Below are 22,449 nucleotides of genomic sequence, written 5' to 3' on the forward strand. Positions count from 1 at the left end.
CATACTGCTTTCCAAAGTGATTGCACTAATTTGCAGTCCCACCAGCAATGTATGAATGTACTTTCTCCCCACATCCTTGTCAGCATTTATTATTATATGTGTTCTTTTATTTTCATTTTTTCAGTGTTTATATTTTTTATTTAAATATCTGAGAGAAATATACATTTTACATTATGTGATTTAACAAGCAAATACTGTTCATTTAATCCTGTAATATTCTAAACATTTCCAACATTTTAAGTCTATCATTTTTTAATAGCAGTTTTTTTGTTTGTTCTAATTGGTTATATATGACAGTAGAATGCATTTTGACACATTGTACACAAATGGAGCATAACTTCTCATTCCTCTGGCTGTAAATGGTGCTGAGTCACACTAGTAGTATAATCATACATGTATATAGGATAATAATGTCTGTCTCATCCTACTGTCCTTTCCATCCCCACTGCTCCACCCCTCCCCTCACTCCTCTCTGCACAATCCAAAGTTCCTTCATCACCCCCTCCCCCACTATGAGTCTGCATCGGCTTATCAGAGGAAACATTTGGCCTTTGGTTTTTTGGGATTGACTTATTTTGCTTAGCATGATATTCTCTAGTTCCATTCATTTATCTGCAAAAGCCATAATTTCACTCTTCTTTAAGGGTGAGTAATATTACATTGTGTATATCACATTTTATTTATCTATTCATCTGTTGAAGGGTACCTGTGTTGGTTCCATAGCTTGACTATTGTGAATTGAACTGGTATAAACATCGATGTGGATGTGTCCATGTAGTGTGATGATTTTAAGTCCTGTGGGTATAAAGCAAGAGGTGGGATAACTGGGTCAAATGGTGGTTCCATTCCAAGTTTTCTGAGGAATCTCCATACTGCTTTTTATAGTGGTTGCACCAATCTGCAGTCCCACCAGCAATGTATGAGTGTACCTTTTTTCCTACATTCTTGCCAACACTTATTGCTTGTATTCTCAATAAATGCCATTCTGACTAGAGGGAGATGGAATCTTAGAGTATTGTTGATTTGCATTTCTTTAATTGCTAGAGATGATGAACCTTTTTTCATGTGTTTGTTGAAGTGTCTGTTCAGTTCCTTAGCCCATTTATTGATTGGGTTATTTGTTATTTTTGATGTTAAGTTTTTTTGAGTTCTTTATATATCCTGGAGATTAGTGCTGTATCTGAGGCACATGTGGTAAAGATGTTTTCCCATTCTGTAGGCTCTCTCTTCACGTTGATTGTTTCCTTTGCTGAGAAGAAGCTTTTTAGTTAGAATCCATCCCATTTATTGAATCTTGGTTTTCCTTCTTGTGCTTTAGGAGTCTTATTAAGGAAGTCAAGTCCTAAGCTGACATGATGAAGGTTTGGGCCTACTTTTTCTTCTGTTAGGTGCAGGGTCTCTGTTCTAGTGCCTAAGTCTTTGATCCACTTTGAGTTGAATTTTGTGCAGGGTGAGAGATAGAGGTTTAATTTCATTTTGTTACATATGGAGTTCCAGTTTTCCCAACACCATTTGTTGAAGAGGCTATCCTTTCTCCAATGTATGTTTTTGGCACCTTTGTGTAGTGTGAGATAACCATATTTATGTGGGTTTATCTCTGGGTCTTCTATTCTGTATATTTGGTCTATGTGTCTATTTAGTTGCCAATTCCATGCTATTTTTGTTACTATTGCTCTGTAGTATAGTTTAAGGTCTGGTATTGTGACACCTCCTGCTTCACTCTTCTTGCTAAGGATTGCTTTTACTATTCTGAATCTCTAAATTTTCCAAATGAATTTCATGATTCCTTTTTCTATTTCTATCAAGAATGTCATTGAGATTTTAATAGGAATTGCATTAAGTTGGTATAATACTTTTGATAGTATGGCCATTTTGATAATATTAATTCTGCCTATACAAGAGCATGGGAAATCATTCTATATTAAGGTCTTCTTCAGTTTCTTTCTTTATAGTGTTTTGTAGTTTCCATTATAAAGGTCTTTCACCTCTTTCATTTGATTCTCAAGTATTTTATTATTTTTTTGAAAATATTCTTTAGATATTGATAGACCCATATTAATTCATTTACTTATATATGGTGCTGAGAATCAAACCCATTGCCCCACACATTCTAGGCAAGTGCTCTACCACCAAGCTATTTTTTTTTTTTAGCTATTGTGAATGGGTTACTTTTCCTATTTATCTTTCAGTGGATTTATTGCTTTGTATATAGGAATGCATTTGATTTATGGGTGTTGATTTTATATCCTGCTACTTTGCTGAATTCATTTATGAGTTCTAGAAGTTTTCTGGTGGAATTTTATGGATATTTTAAACATAGAATCTTCTTGTTGGCAAATAGTAATAGTTTGAGTTCTTTTCCCATTCGTATCCCTTTAATTTCTTTCATCTGTCTGATTGCTCTGTCTGGCTAGATTTTCAAGGACTATGTTGAATAGAAGTGGTGAAAGAGGGTATCCCTGTCTTGTCCCAGTTTTTAGAGGGAATGCTTTCAATTTTTCTCCATTTAGAATTTCAGTGTGTTCTTGATAATTGCCATTCTGACTAGAGTGAGATAGAATCTCAGTGTAGTTTTCATTAGCATTTCCCTGATATCTGGGTATGTTGGACGTTGTTTTATATATTTGTTGGCCATTTGTATCTCTTTTTTTTGAGAAATGTCTATTTAGATCTTTCTTTCTTTCCCATTTTTTGATTGGATTATTTGTTTTCTTGGTATAAGTTTTTTGTGTTTAGTCTAAGTTTTGGTGCTAGTCTATCCTTTGCTTTCCCTTTTAAATTTGAACTCCTTTCTGTTTTATACTTTTCCAGATCGGGATTACATGGGAAATAATTAAAGCTTGAGACTAGCCATGTTGGAGACAGAATGTGAATAAAATCAGTTTTTTGTTTGATATGTTATACAAAGAAATGATCTTAAAAAATTTCTTTGGATGATATTTTTATTTCTGAATACAGAGTCTTTTCAGTATTAATTCTGATTAGCATAGTAAATTCTAGACTTATTCTTCATTTTTAAAAAATTGGCAGTGTTTTATATGCTTTTAAAGTTAGAGTGGGGAAGTACAAAAATAAAATCTAATGTGATTATCGCAAATATTTATCTTAGGTTTTCCAGCTTGATCCTGATATTTAGATATTTTGTGCTATTGTCTGACGGTCTGTATATTTGGCTAAGAAAACATTGTAGGCACCAGGCATGGTGGCACATGCTTGTAATCCCAGCAACTCCTGAGGCAGGAGGATTGCAAGTTAAGCCAGCTTCAGCAATTTAGTGAGACTCTAATCAACTTAGTGAGACCTTATCTCAAAATAGAAAGGGCTAGGGATATGGCTCAGTGATAAAGTGCCCCTGGGTTCAATTCCTGGTACCAAAGCAAACAAACAAACAAAACTAAACTAAACAACTGAACAAAAAAACCCCGTAGTTGTAGATAGTTTCTACAATAGAATAAGATTAAAGCATACAAATAGAGCTATAAAGAATGATAACCCAATGAATTAAAAAAATCACTGCAGTGAATATTTGTTTTTTATTATCTACTTAAGATTTATATTTAAACTGCCCTTCATGACATTGTTTTCTTTCTGATTCAGTTTTCAACTTGACCAATAATGTGGATTTGGACAACACCAAAAAGAAAATGGAGCTATACCAGAAGGAGAACAAAGATATCATTCAGAAAAATAAGTTAAAGCTGGTTGGTTGCTATGTATTTTCTTTTTTCTTTTGTATTAGGAATAAATGCTTTCATATTATACTTTAGAAGACTATCTTTCTTAAAACCAGTTATATTTATAAGGAATTTAGTTGAAATTTCTGCCAGAAATATTAATATATGTTATGTAGGCATGTAGGTAGGGATGTACACATTACTGTAGCCAAATCAATTTTGACAGTGTTATGTTAGAGACTGCTTTCTTAAGGAAATGAATCCTTAAGGTAGACAGTTGTAAATGCTAGTTTTTTCTGTTGGTGTGATTCTCTGGTAAGTATGTATATGGACAGTGGTCACAAAATAATGGAAGCTCATTTTTATCCTTGAACCTTAACTTCTTTTGCATCTAAAGCAGGGGATAGTAGAGGGGGCTCAGATAGATATTGATGGAGACAAACAAAGACACCATTTACTAGAAACTAAAATGAATTTATGGTTAAACTGGAGGAACAAAATGTGTTAGCTAAGCTTAACTTTGGTTTCTCCATAAGTTACTTTTTTTCTTTTATTAATGCAGTAATATTACCACATATGAAATTAATTTTTTAGTTAATGTAATATCAAAATTTGTTTTGAAATATTTCAGTAATTACAATTCCTTATTAAAATCATGAAGGAAAAAGAATGATATGCTCACAGATATAATTGTCCAATTCATAAAATTTAGCAATCACTTTTGTCTTGCAACTTGACATTCTAGTTTTGGGGGAAAGTAGGGGTTAATTACTTTTGATATACCTTATCAGGAGTTATAATCTTCACTAAAAGGATACAAGTTTGTTTGGATCATGTAGTTTGGTTTTTTCATTTTGTGATTAGAAGGTGCTTCCTTATATTCTTACAGTATTTCATTTAGATACTTTTTTCCTGCCATAACGGTTCTGAAGGAATTGATATTCCATTCTCATTCCCAGCTTGACTTTTGTAAAAAGATACCTCAATAGAGAGAGGTTGTTTTTTTCAAGTGAGTGCCTTTTTTTATCCATAGTTTTGAGCTAGGAAATAATATTGAGAGTTACAATGAAAGAATAATCTAATGTAGAATGGTTGTATTACTTTAAAGTAGGAATTTCTAATTATCTGGGAATATAGGTTACTGACTAAAACAGATAACTTTATTCTTGCATATTTCAGTGAGATTATTTGTATTGTTATTTTCTTCTGTATTAATGATTACCACTTGGTTATAACCAAATAATTCATTATCATTTATTATTGGTCATTTTATGCAGAGTATCATACTTGTTAGTCCTGCTTACATGGGAGTTTGATACTGACACAAACATACAGATTTAGAACCACATTTTTTAGAATGATGCTAGTTAACAGACATCATTGCTTGAACGTGCCCTGAAGTGGTCCGTGGAGCATGAGCTAACTTACATGTCTTTTTCTAACCTGAGGTAGTAACTTACTTTTGACTGTTTCTCTGAATGTTTAAGTATTATTATTCCAACAATATTAGAGATATATGAAAGAAGAAGGCTACAAAGATCTCTTGCTTGATTAGGCACATAAAATGACTCATTTCTGACAGAAAATATTACTGAATTGTCTACTGAGAAAGTCTTATTTATTGACATTTAACACCTTTATAAACATGGAAAAACTACACTGTGGTGATCCAATCTTGAAATAAGTCTTATTTAAGATTAACTTAATTTTCATTTTCAGTTTCCTAGATTCTCACGCATAGCAGAGATTGCTATGTAGATTGTTTAATAATTTGGCAAACAATTAATTTCAATAAATATTTGTTACACATCTGGTAAGCATAGAGTATGCAAAAATGAATAAATACCCTCATTCTCAATGGATCAGGTAATTTCACAATGGAATTACATTGGACTTTCACAATGGAAATAATTTTATGCCTTTTATTATGGGAGCAAAAAGAAGGGATACTTAATTCATTCTGTAAGACTGGGAAAGGCAGTCCAAGGAAGATGCCTGAATAGATAGAGTCTTGAAGGATGAGTAGAAGTTACTCATTTTGTGATTAGAAAGGGCTTCCTTATATTCTTACAGTGTTTCATTTAGATACTTTTTTCCTGCCATAAGGGTTCTGAAGGAATTGATATTATATTCTCATTCCCAGCTTGACTTTTGTGAAAAGATACCTCAATAGAGAGAGTTTGTTTTTTTCAAGTGAGGAAGTTGAGATGACTGGGGTTAGGGAGGCTGGCACAAGAACATTCCAGGGAGAAAGCAATCATGAACAAAGGCAGGAAGGTATGGATAATCATAGAGAGTTCTGAGAGTTATAAGTAATTCTGTATTATTATTATTATTTTTTTAAGCTTCTAACATTTGTTTATTCAGTCAGTCAGTGTTTTTTTTTTTTATTTTTTTACATTTACATAGGGTAATGATGTTTATTTTATTTTTCCCCTCCCCCCACCCCTCCCACCCCTCTTTTCCTTCTACACAGTCCTTCTTTCCTTCATTCTTGCCGCTCTCCTTAGCTTAACTCTAAACCTAACCCTAAACCTAATGCTAGCCCCTCCCACCCCCCATTATATGTCCTCATCCGCTTATCAGCGAGATCATTCATCCTTTAGTTTTTTGAGATTGGCTTATCTCACTTAGCATGATATTCTCCAATTTTGACCATTTGCCTACAAATGCCATAATTTTATCATTCTTCATTGCGGAGTAATATTCCATTGTATAAATATGCCACAGTTTCTTTATCCATTCATCAACTGAAGGGCATCTAGGTTGGTTCCACAATCTGGCTATGCTGAATTGAGCAGCAATGAACATTGATGTGGCTGTATCTCTATAGTATGCTGATTTTAAGTCCTTTGGGTATAGGCCAAGGAGTGGGATAGCTGGGTCAAATGGTGTTTCCATTCCAAGCTTTCTGAGGAATCTCCACACTGCTTTCCAGAGTGGCTGCACTAATTTGCAACCCCACCAGCAATGTATGAGTGTTCCTTTTTCACCACATCCTCGCCAACACCTATTGTTGCTTGTATTCTTGATAATCGCCATTCTAATTGGGGTGAGATGAAATCTTAGGGTAGTTTTGATTTGCATTTCCCTTATTACTAGGGATGTTGAACATTTTTTCATATATCTGGTGATTACTTGTACATCTTCTTCTGTGAAGTGTCTGTTCATTTCCTTAGCCCATTTGTTGATTGGATTATTTGTATTCTTCGTGTAGAGTTTTTTGAGTTCTTTATAGATTCTGGAAATTAGCGCTCTATCTGAGGTATGGTTGGCAAAGATATTCTCCCACTCTGTAGGCTCTCTCTTCACATTTCTGATAGTTTCCTTTGCTGAGAGAAAGCTTTTTAGTTTGAATCTATCCCAGTTGTTGATTCTTGCTTTTATTTCTTGTGCTATGGGAGTCCTGTTAAGGAAATCTGATCCTGAGCCAACAAGTTGAAGATTTGGACCTACTTTTTCTTCTATAAGATGCAGGGTCTCTGGTCTGATTCCGAGGTCCTTGATCCATTTTGAGTTGAGTTTTGTGTAGGGTGAGAGATAGGGGTTTAATTTCATTCTATTGCATATGGTTTTCCAGTTTTCCCAGCACCATTTGTTGAAGAGGCTATCTTTTCTCCATTGCATATTTTTGGACCCTTTGTCTAGTATGAGAAAATTGTATTTATTTGGGTTTGTGTCCATGTCCTCTATTCTGTACCATTGATCTACCTGTCTATTTTGGTACCAATACCATGCCGTTTTTGTTACTATTGCTTTGTAGTAGAGTTGAAGATCTGGTATTGCAATACCCCCTGCTTCGCTCTTGCTACTGAGGATTGCTTTAGCTATTCTAGGTTTTTTATTCTTCCAGATGAATTTCATAATTGCTTGCTCTATTTCTGCAAGGTACATCATTGGGATTTTAATTGGAATTGCATTGAATCTGTATAGCACTTTAGGTAGTATAGCCATTTTGACGATATTAACTCTGCCTATCCAGGAACATGGGAGATCTTTCCATCTTCTAAGGTTTTCTTGAATTTCTCTCTTTAGTGTTCTGTAGTTCTCATTGTAGAGGTCTTTCACCTCTTTTGTGAGATTGATTCCCAAGTATTTTATTTTTTTCGATGCTATTGTGAATGGGGTAGTTTTCCTAATTTCTCTTTCTGAAGATTCATCACTTATGTATAAAAATGCATTGGATTTATGAGCATTGATCTTGTAACCTGCTACTTTACTGAATTCACTTATGAGTTCTAAAAGTTTTCTGGTGGAATTTCCAGGTTCCTCTAAATATATAATCATGTCATCAGCGAACAGGGATAGTTTGAGTTCTTCTTTTCCTATTCGTATCCCTTTAATTTCTTTGGTTTGTCTGATTGCTCTGGCTAGAGTCTCAAGGACGATGTTGAATAGAAGCGGTGAAAGAGGGCATCCCTGCCTTGTTCCAGTTTTTAGGGGGAACGCTTTCAGTTTTTCACCATTTAGAATGATATTAGCCATGGGCTTAGCGTAGATGGCCTTTATAATGTTTAGGAATGTTCCCACTACCCCAATTTTTCTAGTGTTTTGAGCATGAAGGGATGCTGTATTTTATCGAATGCTTTTTCTGCATCTATTGAAATAATCATGTGATTCTTAACTTTAAGTCTGTTGATATGGTGAATGACATTTATTGATTTCCGAATGTTGAACCAACCTTGCATCCCTGGGATAAAACCCACTTGATCGTGGTGCACTATCTTTTTAATATATATTTGTATGCGATTTGCTAAAATTTTGTTGAGAATTTTTGCATCGATGTTCATTAAGGATATTGGTCTGAAATTTTCTTTCCTCAATGTGTCTCTGTCTGGTTTAGGTATCAGTGTGATATTGGCTTCATAGAACGAGTTTGGTAGGGTTCCCTCCTCTTCTATTTCATGGAATAGTTTGAGAAGTATTGGAATGAGCTCTTCTTTAAAGGTTTTGTAGAACTCGGCTGAGAACCTGTCTGGTCCTGGACTTTTCTTTGTTGGTAGGCTTTTGATGACCTCTTCTATTTCATTGCTTGAAATTGGTTTATTTAAGTTGTGTATGTCCTCCTCGTTCAGTTTAGGTAGTTCATATGTCTCTAGAAATTTGTTGATGTCTTTAAGGTTTTCTGTTTTGTTGGAGTATAGATTTTCGAAATAGCTTCTAATTATGTTTTGTATTTCACTCGTGTCTGTTGTGATGTTTCCCTGTTCATTCCGAATTTTAGTAATTTGAGTTTTCTCCCTCTTTCTCTTTGTTAGTGTGGCTAAGGGTTTATCAATTTTATTTATTTTTTCAAAGAACCAACTATTTATTTTGTTAATTTTCCCGATTGTTTCTTTTGTTTCGATTTCGTTGATTTCGGCTCTGATTTTAACTATTTCCTGTCTTCTACTACTTTTGGTATTGGTCTGCTCTTCTTTTTCTAGTGCTTTGAGCTGTAGTGTTAAGTCGTTTATTTGTTGATTTCTACTTCTTTTTTTGAATGCACCCCATGAAATAAATCTTCCTCTAAGTACTGCTTTCATAGTGTCCCAGAGATTTTGATATGATGTGTCTTTGTTCTCGTTTACTTCTAAGAATTTTTTTATTTCCCTCCTGATGTCTTCTGTTATCCATTCATCATATAATAGTGTATTATTTAGTCTCCAGGTATTGGAGAAGTTTCTGTTTTTTATTCTGTCATTTATTTCTAATTTCAATCCATTATGATCTGAGAGAGTACAAGGTAGTATCTCTATCTTCTTGTATTTGCTAACAGTAGCTTTGTGGCATAAAATATGGTTTATTTTAGAGAAGGATCCATGTGCTGCTGAGAAGTAAGTGTATTCGTTCTTAGTTGGATGGTATATTCTATATATGTCCGTTAAGTCTAAATTGCTGGTTGTGTTGTTGAGATCTCTAGTTTCTTTATTCAATTTTTGTTTGGACGATCTATCCAGTGGTGAGAGAGGTGTGTTAAAATCGCCTAGTATGATTGTGTTGTGGTCTATTTGAATTCTGTAATTGAGAAGGATTTGTTTGACGTACGTGGATGAGCCAATGTTCGGGGCATAGATATTTATGATTGTTAAGTCTTGCTGATTTATGCTTCCCTTAAGCAGCATGTAATGTCCTTCTTTATCCCTTCTGATTAGTTTTGGTTTGAAGTCCACATTATCTGAGATGAGGATGGATACTCCAGCTTTTTTGCTGTGTCCGTGTGCATGGTATGTTTTTCCCCATCCTTTCACCTTTAGTCTATGGGTGTCTCTTTCTATGAGATGAGTCTCTTGCAGGCAGCATATTGTTGGATTTTTCTTTTTAATCCAATCTGCCAGTCTGTGTCTTTTGATTGATGAATTCAGGCCATTAACATTCAGGGTTATTATTGTGATATGATTTGTATTCCCAGTCAATTGACTCATATTTGTTTTTGACATGATTTGGTTTCTCCTTTATTTGGCTATTCCTTTAGGCTAGCGCCTCCTGTTGCTGATTTGCATCGTTGTTTTTCATCTCTTCCTCATGGAATATTTTGCTGAGAATGTTCTGTAATGCTGACTTTCTTTTTGTAAATTCCTTTAGCTTTTGTTTATCATGGAAGGATCTTATTTCATCGTCAAATTTGAAGGTAAGTTTTGCTGGGTATAAGATTCTTGGTTGGCATCCGTTTTCTTTCAGGGCTTGGTATATGTTGTTCCAGGCCCTTCTAGCTTTTAGGGTCTGGATTGAAAAATCTGCTGATATTCTTATTGGTTTCCCTCTGAACGTAATTTGATTCTTTTCTCTCGCGGCCTTTAAAATTCTGTCTTTATTTTGTATGTTAGGTATTTTCATAATAATGTGCCTTGGTGTGGGTCTGTTGTAATTTTGTATGTTTGGAGTTCTATAAGCCTCTTGTACTTGGTTTTCCATTTCATTCTTCAGATTTGGGAAATTTTCTGATATTATTTCATTGAATAGATTGTTCATTCCTTTGGTTTGTTTCTCTAAGCCTTCCTCAATCCCAATAATTCTTAAATTTGGCCTTTTCATGATATCCCATAATTCTTGTAGATTCTGTCATGATTTCTTACCATCTTTTCTGTTTGGCCAACTTTGCTTTCAAGATTAAATAATTTGTCTTCAATGTCTGAGGTTCTGTCTTCCAGGTGTTCTATCCTATTGGTTATGCTTTCTATGGAGTTTTTAACTTGGTTTATTGTTTCCTTCATTCCAAGTATTTCAGTTTGTTTTTTTTTCAGTATCTCTAACTCTTTATTGAAATGATCTCTTGCTTCCCGTATTTGCTCTTTTAACTGTTGATTGGTGCGATCATTTAATGCCTGCATTTGCTCTTTCATCTCCTCCTTCAATGCCTGCATTTGCTCTTTCATCTCCTCATTAGCTTCCCTGATCGTTTTAATTACGTACATTCTGAACTCCCTTTCTGACATTTCTTCTGCTGTGCTGTCATTGGGTTTTATTGATGTAGTATCTAGGTTTGTTTGGGACATTTTCTTCCCTTGTTTTCTCATATTGGTCAGTTGTCAGTGGGACCCTGAGATATTGCAGTTTTCCGCTACTGGCTTATAGTGTTCCGGTAGATTTCCAGTGTATCACCTCCCAGCCTTCAGTGGCCTGATGTCTTGGAGGAATCTGATAAAGCAGCTCATCCGAAGAAATCTGCCCCTAGCCCCCTACTGGTTCCACGGTTTGGAACTGGCTCTGTGCGGAAATGCTCTCACTGTGGGCCTGCGCCGTGCAGCTGGCCGTGTGGGAGGAGCCCACTGCCGGACTGTGGAAGGCTACCTTGGGAAGACTCTAGCTGCCCTGCCCGGCTCCAATAAGCCACCTCTATCTGGGCCTGCCACCCGGGCCGAGCTTTACCCAGTGGGCAGACTCACCCGTGGCTCTATTTCAGTCCGAGTCTCTCAATGCCTCCCCTTCTTAACTCCAGGGTTCTGGAGCGACTGGGGGTGCAGTCTCCCTCTAGGCCGCCATCTTGGATCGCCCCGTGAATAGAGCCTGCAGCCGGAGTGGGCAGAGCCGCCTGAAGAGGTCTCTGGCTGCCCTGCCCTAATCCCAGAGGCTGTTTGTGGATCGCGGCTCTCCGCTGGTTCGTTGCCGGAGTACGCTGCGCTGCAGGGGCTCCGGGACTCGGAGCTTGTTCTGGTCAGAAAGGCTCTCACTAGTCAATTCTGTATTATTAAAGTCAACAGAGAGACAGAGTTGAAACTGGAGGAATAGAAGAGGCCTAGAATACTTATGGATTTATGTATTGTGGTCTTCTATAAATCAATTATCTTTAGGTTTTAGCAAGTGAAACCTTTCTTTGCCCCACAGGAAAGGTTACTCAGAATACTTCAGTTGTGATAATGGAATGAGGGATGGCCTATATTCTTATTTACTCAGTTTCTTCTTTAGATTACCTTCAGACATCTGTTATTGGTAGCTTTTTGTTATTGTAACAAAATGCCTGAGATAACTTAAAAAGAGGAAAGGTTTATTTTTACTCAGTTTTGGAGGATTCAATTCTTAATTGCTTTGTCCCATTGCTTTTGGGCCTGTGGCAATGTTTTATATCATGGTGGGAGCAAATGGCAAAGTTTACCTCAAGGAAACTGGGAAGCAAAGAGAGAAAGAAGAGGGTCCAGATTCCAATGTTCTCTTCAAAGGCACTCCACCAAATGACTGTAAGACTTTGAACTAGGTCACACATCTTAAAGGTCCCATCATCTCCCAGTAGCACCATGGACTGGGGATCAGGTGGATGTTTGGGGGACATTTATTGGCACCATGGCAGCATCTTAGAGAAGTCCCTGGATTCGTTCGAGCACTTCTTAGAGGTTTTCCCTTATTATTGGAACTCTTGCTTTCTGTGAAACCATTTTGTTATTTTCCTCATTCTGTTACCTTTCTTTTTCATCCTCTTGGGAACCTTTTCTTTCCTTCCTGTCTCTTAAATATAGGTTCTACGCAGGCTCCTCTCAGTGAGGCTCTTTGAGTTATCCCTTTATGATAACTACTCTTAAATATTTTCACAGCCAGTTGTTTTTTTTCCTGAGCTCTTAAAATTATATAATGTATCCATATATATCTGTGGTGTTTCTTTCTTGATGTGTTGTTATAGGCACTTGTAATTCAGTATTTTCAGGACTTTTTTTTTTTTTAATCTTTACTCTCCTGTTTCTTTAAGTGTTTGAAAAAATTTTACTTATTTCATTATGGTAAGAATAGTTGATATTGTTTCTATCCTCTTATCACTTGTATAATACACTTAAAAATTGTTCACTATAGGTACAGTGTTGAGCAGCGAGTCTAAAACTTTTTCATGTTGTTTTTCTGAAACTTGCGGTCTGTTGGTTAGTAGCTCCCCATTTCCCATACCTCTAGTTCTTAACAACCACTATTTCACTCTTTGATTCTTTGAAATTAAATATAACTACTTTCAGTACCTAATATAAAGGGAATCATAAAGTATTTGTCATACTTGGTATGATTTCTTTTTAAATTTATTAAGGTGTGTTTGAGTGACTTGTGGTTCATGCAGAAAAAGTTCTGTGTGTGCTTGAGAATGATTTATATTCTGCTGCTGTTGGGTTGAATGTTCTATGTATGTTTGTTAAATTTGTTTTGTCTGTAATGTTCAAGTCCTGTGTTTACTTATTGATCCTTTGTTTGGATGTTGCATCTATTATTGAAAGTGAGCTGTTGAAATCTCTTACTGTTCTGTATTGCTGTTTATTTGATGTTGAGTGCATATTTGTTTAAAATTGTTACATCTTTCTATATATTGGTCCTTTTATCATTATATAATGTCTTTGTCTCTTGTGAAAATTTTTGAGTTAATTTTATTTGTCTCTTATTATGTTCTTTATCACAGTGAATCCAATCAAGTGTTTAAACTGAACCTGTGTCAGTCTTTATCATTTTTAAAACCTGGGTCCTCCTCTGTTTCTATATTATCTTATTTAAGGACCTTATAATTTCTTACCTGGATTATTGCAGTGTTCTTCTGACTAGTCTTTCTGTTGTCAGTCTTGAAACCTATTGATCCGTATGCCTTACTGTTTCTATTCATCTTTCTAAACCCATCCCCCAAGTTTTCTTAATGTCTTCTCAGTTGCCTTAGTATGGTATATGGTCCTTTAGTGTGGTATAGTAGACCTTCTGCTTTCCTCTCCAGCTATATCTGAAGCTTTTTTCCCATCCTCATTCTTCATGATTTGGCCTACAAAGCATTCCAGCTTCCAGCTTTTTTCATGTCTTTGCCCCTTTTTGCTTATTAAATAGCTATTCTACTGTCAATGGGGGGGGGGTAAATACCTACTGTTTGAAGTCCTTAACTCAACTTTCATGTATTGTTTTCCCATGACTTTGTAACAAATTACCAAAAATTGGGTTACTTATGACAACACAAATTTGTTTTTGCTCTATTTTTGAGGCTAGAAGTTTAAATTCAGGGTGTTAGTGGAGCCACGCTATTTTTCACGGTTTTAGGAGCGGCTCCTATTTTGCTGTTTCTAACTTCTGGAGGTTGCCAGCAATCTTTGTCATTGTTTGGTTTATAGATACATCACTCTAATCTCTGTCTTTCCATGGTCTTCACAAGGTCTTCTTCTCTGTCTTTGTCCAGATTTCTAGTATGACCTTATCTTAACTTGATTACATCAGCAAAGATATTATTTCCAAATGAGGTTACACTTATGGGTACCAGGAGTTATCTCTAACATATCTTTTTAGGGGATACAGTTCCACTCATAACACTGTGTATGAAAACTTTTATTATTCTGCTTGTATTCCCAAGGAGAATTTATCTCCCTGTCAGTTATGTGCTCACTATATACCTATGTGTACCTTACCAACAGTTGTCATTCTTAATAGCAAACACAAATATCCCCATACACTGTTAATATAACCTTTTGCATTTATTCCTATTTATGCTTCTTGAATTTTCTTCTCAACTGGGAACCTGAGCTAGAATAGTGACTTTGGTAATAGACGTGGAGAAGTTTGTAAAATGATTGAAAGAATTCATAGGACCTAGCAATTGGTTTAATTTAAAGGAAGTGGGGAAATAGAGAGAGGAAACACTTTGAGATTGAGTTTACTCAAGATATTGTTAGGCTCCTAGAAGAAATAAAAAATATAGGAGGAAACCAGATGATTAAATTAATCTTTCACATACTGAGTTTTAGAAGTAAAACACTTTTTCTGCATGGAAACTTTTTATTTTTGGGGGAGTAGTTTACCTAATATGTAAATTGAAAAAATAAATATCATGTTGAATCCCTTAAAGTGAATGACTTTAAACTGTCTGTAATAATTATAAATTTAAAAACCCCAACTATTAAGTACAGTTGTTACATTTCTGCTTCCAGGCTTAGTGTTCTTCATTTAAGCATTTGTGTAGAGCTAGATATCATTTTTCTTAATAGTAGCATGTTTACATGAAATAAAATGAATTCTAGTTCCCTCTAAGCAAATTGCTGCATTATTAAAAAAATAAGTGCTTAGTTTGTTTTATGCTTGCAATAAAGTGTCAGGATGTGCTATAGGATTGCTATTGGTTGCTAAGTTTATTCCATGGCATATATAAATTTCTGTTTTAGACTCGGGAACAGGAAGAACTGGAGGAAGCTTTAGAGGTAGAACGGCAGGAAAATGAACAAAGAAGACTATTTATACAAAAAGAAGAACAACTGCAGCAGATTCTAAAAAGGAAAAATAAGCAGGCTTTTTTAGATGAACTGGTATGTATTAATATTCATTGTGATTTAAAAAATTAGTCTTCAGGATATACCTTTATTATTTAAAAAAATTTTTTTTCATTAGTTGTTAATGAACCTTTACTTATTTACTTGTATGCAGTGCTGAGAATCAAACCCAGTGCCTTGCACACTCTAGGCAAGTGCTCTACCACTGAGCCATAATCCCAGCCCCCTTTACTATTTATTGTGTTGGATAATGACATTTAAATGGCATTTCCACAGTGTTTGTGCTCTGGTTCACATTTAGTTTTGGTGATTATTCGTTGATATCATTATATCTGTTGCTGAAAAAGAAATCACACCCTCCACCCAAATTAAAAAGAAAAACCAAATAAACCACTATCAACACAATAACATTCTTTTATACTCACACTTCTGTGGGACAGGAATTCATTGGGTCTTTGGGACTGTTTTCCTCCCATGTATTCTCAGGGCACCTCCCCATGTGGTCTTCATAGCAGTGTAGTTGGGATTACAGAAAGGAATATTCTAAGAGTAAAGAAGTAGAGACTGGTAATGTATTAAGACATAGAAGCTATTATGTATCAAGACTTGGGCTGGGAAATTGGTGCAGAATCAGTTTCATCATATTTATTAGCAGAAGAGCCCATTCAGTTTCAAGGGTAACAGATGTAGAGCCTATTTCTTGGTGGGAGGATTATGGCCATCTTTAATCCACATAGTTTGTACTTGAAAATATGTTTTCTCAAAATTTGGCACAATATAAATTCATTTGATACCCAGTCTCTATCCCAAAGAAAGTTTAGCAGTAAGAATTATGAAAATTATGATTTTATCTTACTCATATATGTGTTTGTTTGTATTCTGCCAACTGCTATGAAGGACTTGAAGTGATTCACCTAAGATGATGTGTCATTTGTGGACATGGTACTATTTGTGGGCCTTAAAAGAAGAACATTAAAATTCCTTTTCTTAAAAAAAAAAAATGACCAAAAACAAAACCTTTTTGCGACTTTTTTTCAGATGAGAGTATTATAAATGATATAAGGCAGTATATTCTTTTCTAATTAAATTTTACTGGTTCATTATGATTATACATAATTATGAGATTCTTTTTGATATGCTTGTACATGCACATAGCATAAATTGGTCTGGTTCATTTCCTACTACCTTTCCTCTCCTCCTTCCCCCAATCCTCTTCCCCTGCTCTACTGGTCTCCTTTCTGTTTTCATGTGGTCCCCTTTTCTAGCTTTCACATATGAGAAAAAATAGGAACATTGACTCTCAGTTTCAGCCAGTATACTTTTCATAGATCGTTTCTAAGCTTACTAACTAAAACACATCGTTTTTGTAGTATTTTTTTCTTGATTAGTATTAGTTTTCTAGTAGCTCATTTTTGAATGTTTTGGTTTTGTGCTAAGGTTTATAGTAACTCTGGTTGGTCTGACAGAACTTGATTTCATATTTTTGTATGAAAAAATAAGATTTTTGGAAGAAGTGTGGTTACAATATTGCTTTTCTCACCAGTTAGCTTCATAAGTTGTTGTTAGTTAATAGCAGTAATAATAAGTAAAGTTTGTGATGTGTTTTATATATTTGATACTGTAATATAACTCTGATGCTTATAACCCTGTGTAATACTGATTATATCACAAACTAAAAGTCTTCCTCTCCAGGAAAGTCTTTTTATATTCTTCCCTTCCCATTTTTGTCCACATAATGAGTTATTTATTCAGTGTTAACACACTTAGCCTCCCTAATTGATATGCTATTATTCTATGATGGGATAAATATATATGCATTTTTATATTGTGCTTCTGCCCAAAAAGCATTTAAGCCAATTAACCTGGAATAAAAAGAGAAAGCAAAATTACTTAGGTTTAGAAATAGGTGAGAAAGTAAAGGAAAAATGAGAGATTAATGAGGTTTAGACAGAAAATGTTTATCATAAAATCTTATCTAATTTCTGAGTGGAATGTGAATATTATTCTGAAAATGAGAGCAGAAGCAGGTAAAATAGAATAATAATGTTTTCGCTAGCAACTTTCATTAGTGCTTTCTTAAAACTATTAAGTGGAAGGTATAGCTTTAGAAGTTGAAATGATACCTGTTGTGTTTTACATTTTTGTAGATGTGTTTGATAAGAAATTGAAAATTTTAGGATGAATTAGTAAATATTGATTTTTATAGTTGTTTTATTGAAAGATTCTTCCCCCATCATCTTATACAAAGAGGGAAACACTTTTTTTGGAAGTAATGCTTGTCTTTATAGTTAGTTGAATTAATCACAACCATAGAACTTTGATATTACATGAAAATGCACTTTTAGTATTTTATGTCTCATCAATTAATAGAAGGGGTTTTCAGTTTTCATTTTGAAGTTAGCTAGCTTTGCATAACAATTATTCTTGCATATCCTTTTTGTCCTCAAAGGTACTAAATTTTGCTGCCTCATTGAACTGCTGTTGGCATGAAGCTCCTCTTTAATTCAGTGAGGCATGAAGTAAGATGTGAAACTGCCAATGTACATTGTGTATAATCTGGAGTTAATATTGGTTTTTGTGAGTTCTGACCCCCCCTTCCTGTTTTCTTCACCTGCAAGTCATTACCACACATACTTTCCTCACGATTTAGATCATATATCATAGTGGTTAAATAATTCTTGGTAATTTGCTGTATTCATTAGTACAATTAATTGCAACAGATTGGTTTAGAATACCACTGTAGTTGGATTTCTGGTTTACATTTTAAAATTTACTTTTAAAGGTTCTTAGTTACATTAATTTTTCAATCTTTATTATTTTTTCATTATAAATATTAACATAAATTTCTTATCTTTTTGAACTCAGCGAACTCATATATTTTGTCTGTATGTGTTCATGTGTTAGATTTTATTAAGAAAGAAGATAGCTAGCATTTTTTTTGTAAATATATCTAGTCTTGAATCTTAGAATTATTTCACGAACCTAATTTATACAAGTACTACTTACTAGATTTTTTTCTCCTCCTGTTTTTGAGTTTAGTCCTTGTGCCAAAAACCACTTTTTAAACTTTTAAAAAGCAATGGCATAACATTATACTGTATGTGACAGGATTTTAATGTTATGGTTTTAATGTTTATGGCTTAGCATTTGTAATAATGTTGGCTAAAAAGTTCATTTATTTAATCCTAACTGTAAATTTAGATTTTTTTAATGGTTTGGAAAAAGATTTTTAATCAGGTCCTCTCTTATTAAATCTTTTTATATTCCTGTTTGAAAATTCTCTTCAGTTTATGTCTTAAATTTTGTATGGGCTAATATTGTTGTCAAATGCAGTAGCTGATTTTTATTAGAAATATTGTTTGCCAGATGGCTTGCTTAAAGTCAGTTAAAATAATCTTTTAAAACGGTCATTATGAAGCTTTTAATGAGTATTACAGGCAGTCTTATTAAAATTTCTTTAAATATTAAACAGTGTGCCTTCGGGCAATTATAGGTTATGGAAACTTTCAGTGCAAAATGTAATGCTAAGAAGAATGAAATAAATTGAAAGATGGAATCCTTATGTTATATATTCCTCAAAGCATATATTTTTCACAGTTTATTTTTTGTTGTCATGCATGATTCTAGTTTTAACACTTATGAAGGCTTTTATGCTTCAAGAGTTTTAGTACTAAAGTAGAATTAAGTTAGGTTTAAAGTAAATTCTGTGCTTTAGTATTAAAATTAGTTTTAGATACCTAGGATTTTTATTTTTATAAGATTACAGCAGTTTATCAAGATGTTAACATCCAGTTCCTTTTATATGAAACTAGGATTAAAATAAACTAGACTTTATTAGCAATTTTTTTATGTGAACATGTTATCTTGCTTTTATATAAGAAGTTTTCCTTTTTAGAATAAATATCAGTTGTAGATGAGCATATACCTTCATTTTGATTATAAGTTGGGGAGTAATGATTTAACTTTTTAGCCAAGAGAATTTTTATTTCCTCTGTTGGTTTCTACATATGATAAGATGGAATGGCTTTAAAAAGATGTTTTTGGCCTAAGTCCATTTAAAAAGTTCTTTTAATTTAAAACGCTTCATGGAAATCTATAATAGCTGCAGGAATTTACAGTCCTATTAGTATTGCATTACTAATATAGAATATTCAAATATGTTCTTCTGCTATATTTCATTAACTCTTCTTCATTATTGCTGAAACCAGGTCTCAATAATTTTACGTCTTTTTTTGGTACGCCTTTTTTTGGTCTTTTTTTTTGAACCTGGGCACTTGACCAGTGAGGCATATCCCCAGTCCTATTTTGTATTTTATTTAGAGACAGGGTCTCACTGATTTGCTTAGCGCCTCGCTGTTGCTGAGGCTGACCTTGAACTCAAGATCCTCCTGCTTCAGCCTCCCAAACTGCTGAGATTACAGGTGTGTGCCAGTGTACCTGGTTGATTTTATACCTTTAAAAAAATTTTTTTTTAGTTGTAGACAGATACAACACCTTTATTTATTTATTTATTTTTATGTGGTGCTAAGGATTGAACCCAGTGCCTCACACATGCTGGGCAAGTGCTCTACCATTGAGCTACAACCCCAGTCCTGATATCATGTCTTAATAAGGATATATTTTATAAGTAAAATTTTTATACTTCCATTGACTTTTTTTTTCCTTCCCCTTTTTGGTAATGGGGATTTAACCCAGGGGTGCTTTACCACTGAGCTATATCCTCAATCCTTTTTTAATTTTTGTTTTGAGATATGGTCTCACTGAATTACTTAGGGCCTTGGCCCAAAACTTGTAGTCCTCCTGTCTCAGCCTCCCGAGTTGCTGGGATTACAGGCTCCAATTACTTTTTGAAGTGTAATCCTTGTGACATTGCTTTTTTTTTTTTTTTTTGGTATCAGGTATTGAATTCACGGGCACTCCTTTACTGAGCCACATCTCCAGCTCTATTTTATATTTTATTTAGAGATAAGGTCTCACTGAGTTGTGTAGCACCTCAGTTTTGCTGAGGCTGGCTTTGACCTCGAGATCCTCCTGCCTCAGCCTCTTGAGCCACTGGGATTACAGGCATGTGCCACTGAGCCCATCTTGACATTGCTCTTGCAAAGCACTTCTGTTGCAAATTGTCTTATGCCAATTTTATTATAGGATAATACTGTTGAATTAAATAGCTTGTTACTTGAATTACTTCTACACTGTAATCGTAAATAATTCCTCTAATTAGCTACATTTGTGCCTAAAAATTATTAAGTTGTTAGATTTGGAAAAAAATTAGAATCTGCTATATGTTTGCTTTCATATTGTGAAATGTTAATAGTAGAGTTTCTTCAGAATTAAATTCTGGGTGTTGACTATTTTAAAAATCTTTACCAGACCAGATGCAGTGCTGGGGATTGAAGCCTCATGCATGTTATGCAAGTACTCTATAACTAGGCTGTGACCCCAACCCTATCTATAGCCCATTTTAACAATATGTTTCCATAAATAACCTTGGTATAGGAGATGAGAATATGTACCTTCATCTTTGTTTATAGATATGGAATGATTGTGTGTGTGTGTCTATGTGTGACAGGGAGGGATCAAAAGATCGCCTTCTCTCCAGACCTCCCTCTGCATAAGTTTCTAGGTTATTATTTAACTGACAAGTTAGAAAGGAGAAAATCTGGATACGTTTAGTTTAAATATTAGCTTTGCAGCACTTTAAACATGTAAGAGGCTTCATGTTTAACAGGATAAATAACAGTACATTTAAGAATCAGTCAGAGATTTTCTTGTTTTAATTTAAAAAGTGTGTGTATAGATTTGTGTAAATATTGGCCCTGATTCATTATCAATATAAGATATTAAAAATGTATACAATTTTGTTTCTTGGTTTAAAAAATTTAGATTTAATTTTTAAAAGTTAGTAAGTGAAAGAGAAAATAAAAATATATCTGTTTGTACATACAATAGTGCCATTGTATAAAACAGAACAAGGATCATTTCCAAACAGCCTCAGGTGAAGTCTAATGGGAAACAATTTTAAACTGGTCTGAAATCACTGGTAAAAAGAATGTGTCTTAGATAAACATCTGATCTAAGTTATAGTACTTTGTACTACTCTTTTTGTGATTAGCTTCTTTTTTTTAATAAATACAGTTGGTGGCTAGATGAAATATGACCCTATTATATTGTCTTTAATGTGGATTTTATAAAAATACTTGTTTGCAGTTACTTTGATTTATGAGTCTACAACAGCCTTTTCTTATTATGGATTGTTAATATTTTTTGTTAAGTGTTCTCCATAAAGAATATTTAGTCTAATATCAAATACTTATGGAAAAGGCATACTTTAGAAGTTTTGTTTCTATTTAATTTTTCCTTTTTAACTTTCATATTGAACTTGAACTTTTCTTACAGGAGAGTTCTGATCTCCCTGTAGCACTGCTTTTGGCTCAGCATAAAGATAGATCCACCCAATTGGAAATGCAGCTTGAGAAACCAAAACCTATAAAACCAGTGACATTTTCTACAGGCATCAAAATGGTAAGCCTTATTTTTAATTGCTTATTTAAAAGATATTTTTCAGAGATTATGCTTTATAATTCAGTATTAATTTTTCAATAAATGGAAAGGTTTGGATGTTTAGGAACAATGATGTGGGTTAGAAGTTTGCAAATATGAACATGCACGCTGTAAGGAAAGTGAAAAGTAATAGTTTAGCAAGTATGCAACATAGTTTAGTTCTGTGTGATATTAGATTTGTATTTTTTTTTTAACCTCCTAGTTCAGGGAAATATTTTTTAAAAGAAAATGCTTTAGTCTGTCAAATAGGAAAACAAATATTAATTTGTATTTCTCTCCAAATATTAATTTGTAATTCTTCTCCATATATATATATTTTTGGAAGCCATTTTTAGCTTTCAGATTGTTTTAAGGATGAAGTAATTTGAATTTTTAAAAAAATTATTTTAGTTATTCATTTGAAAGAAAGATTTTATAAGTCAATGATATAGTTAGATACCTTTAATAGGTTATTTCTTTTGTTTTGGAATTGTATACTTTGTCAAATTGGTTTTAATATGTGTTTAATATCCAGATCTTTGAGATAGAGCTTTTAT

At 34.1% G+C, this 22,449-nt stretch overlaps 1 protein-coding gene across 1 annotated transcript in view; it reads left to right on the forward strand.

Moving 5' to 3' along the window:
- Mnat1 (MNAT1 component of CDK activating kinase) overlaps window positions 1–22,449 on the forward strand; it is a 234,022-nt gene that overhangs the window by 71,885 nt on the left and 139,688 nt on the right. Inside the window, exons 4-6 of the mRNA XM_047540017.1 lie at window positions 3,598–3,701; window positions 15,248–15,388; window positions 21,749–21,874. Coding sequence (XP_047395973.1) covers window positions 3,598–3,701; window positions 15,248–15,388; window positions 21,749–21,874 — 371 coding nt within the window. The remainder of the gene's footprint in view (window positions 1–3,597; window positions 3,702–15,247; window positions 15,389–21,748; window positions 21,875–22,449) is intronic.

The sequence above is a fragment of the Sciurus carolinensis genome, chromosome 2 (genome assembly GCF_902686445.1).
Source record: "Sciurus carolinensis chromosome 2, mSciCar1.2, whole genome shotgun sequence".
NCBI lineage: Eukaryota > Metazoa > Chordata > Mammalia > Rodentia > Sciuridae > Sciurus > Sciurus carolinensis.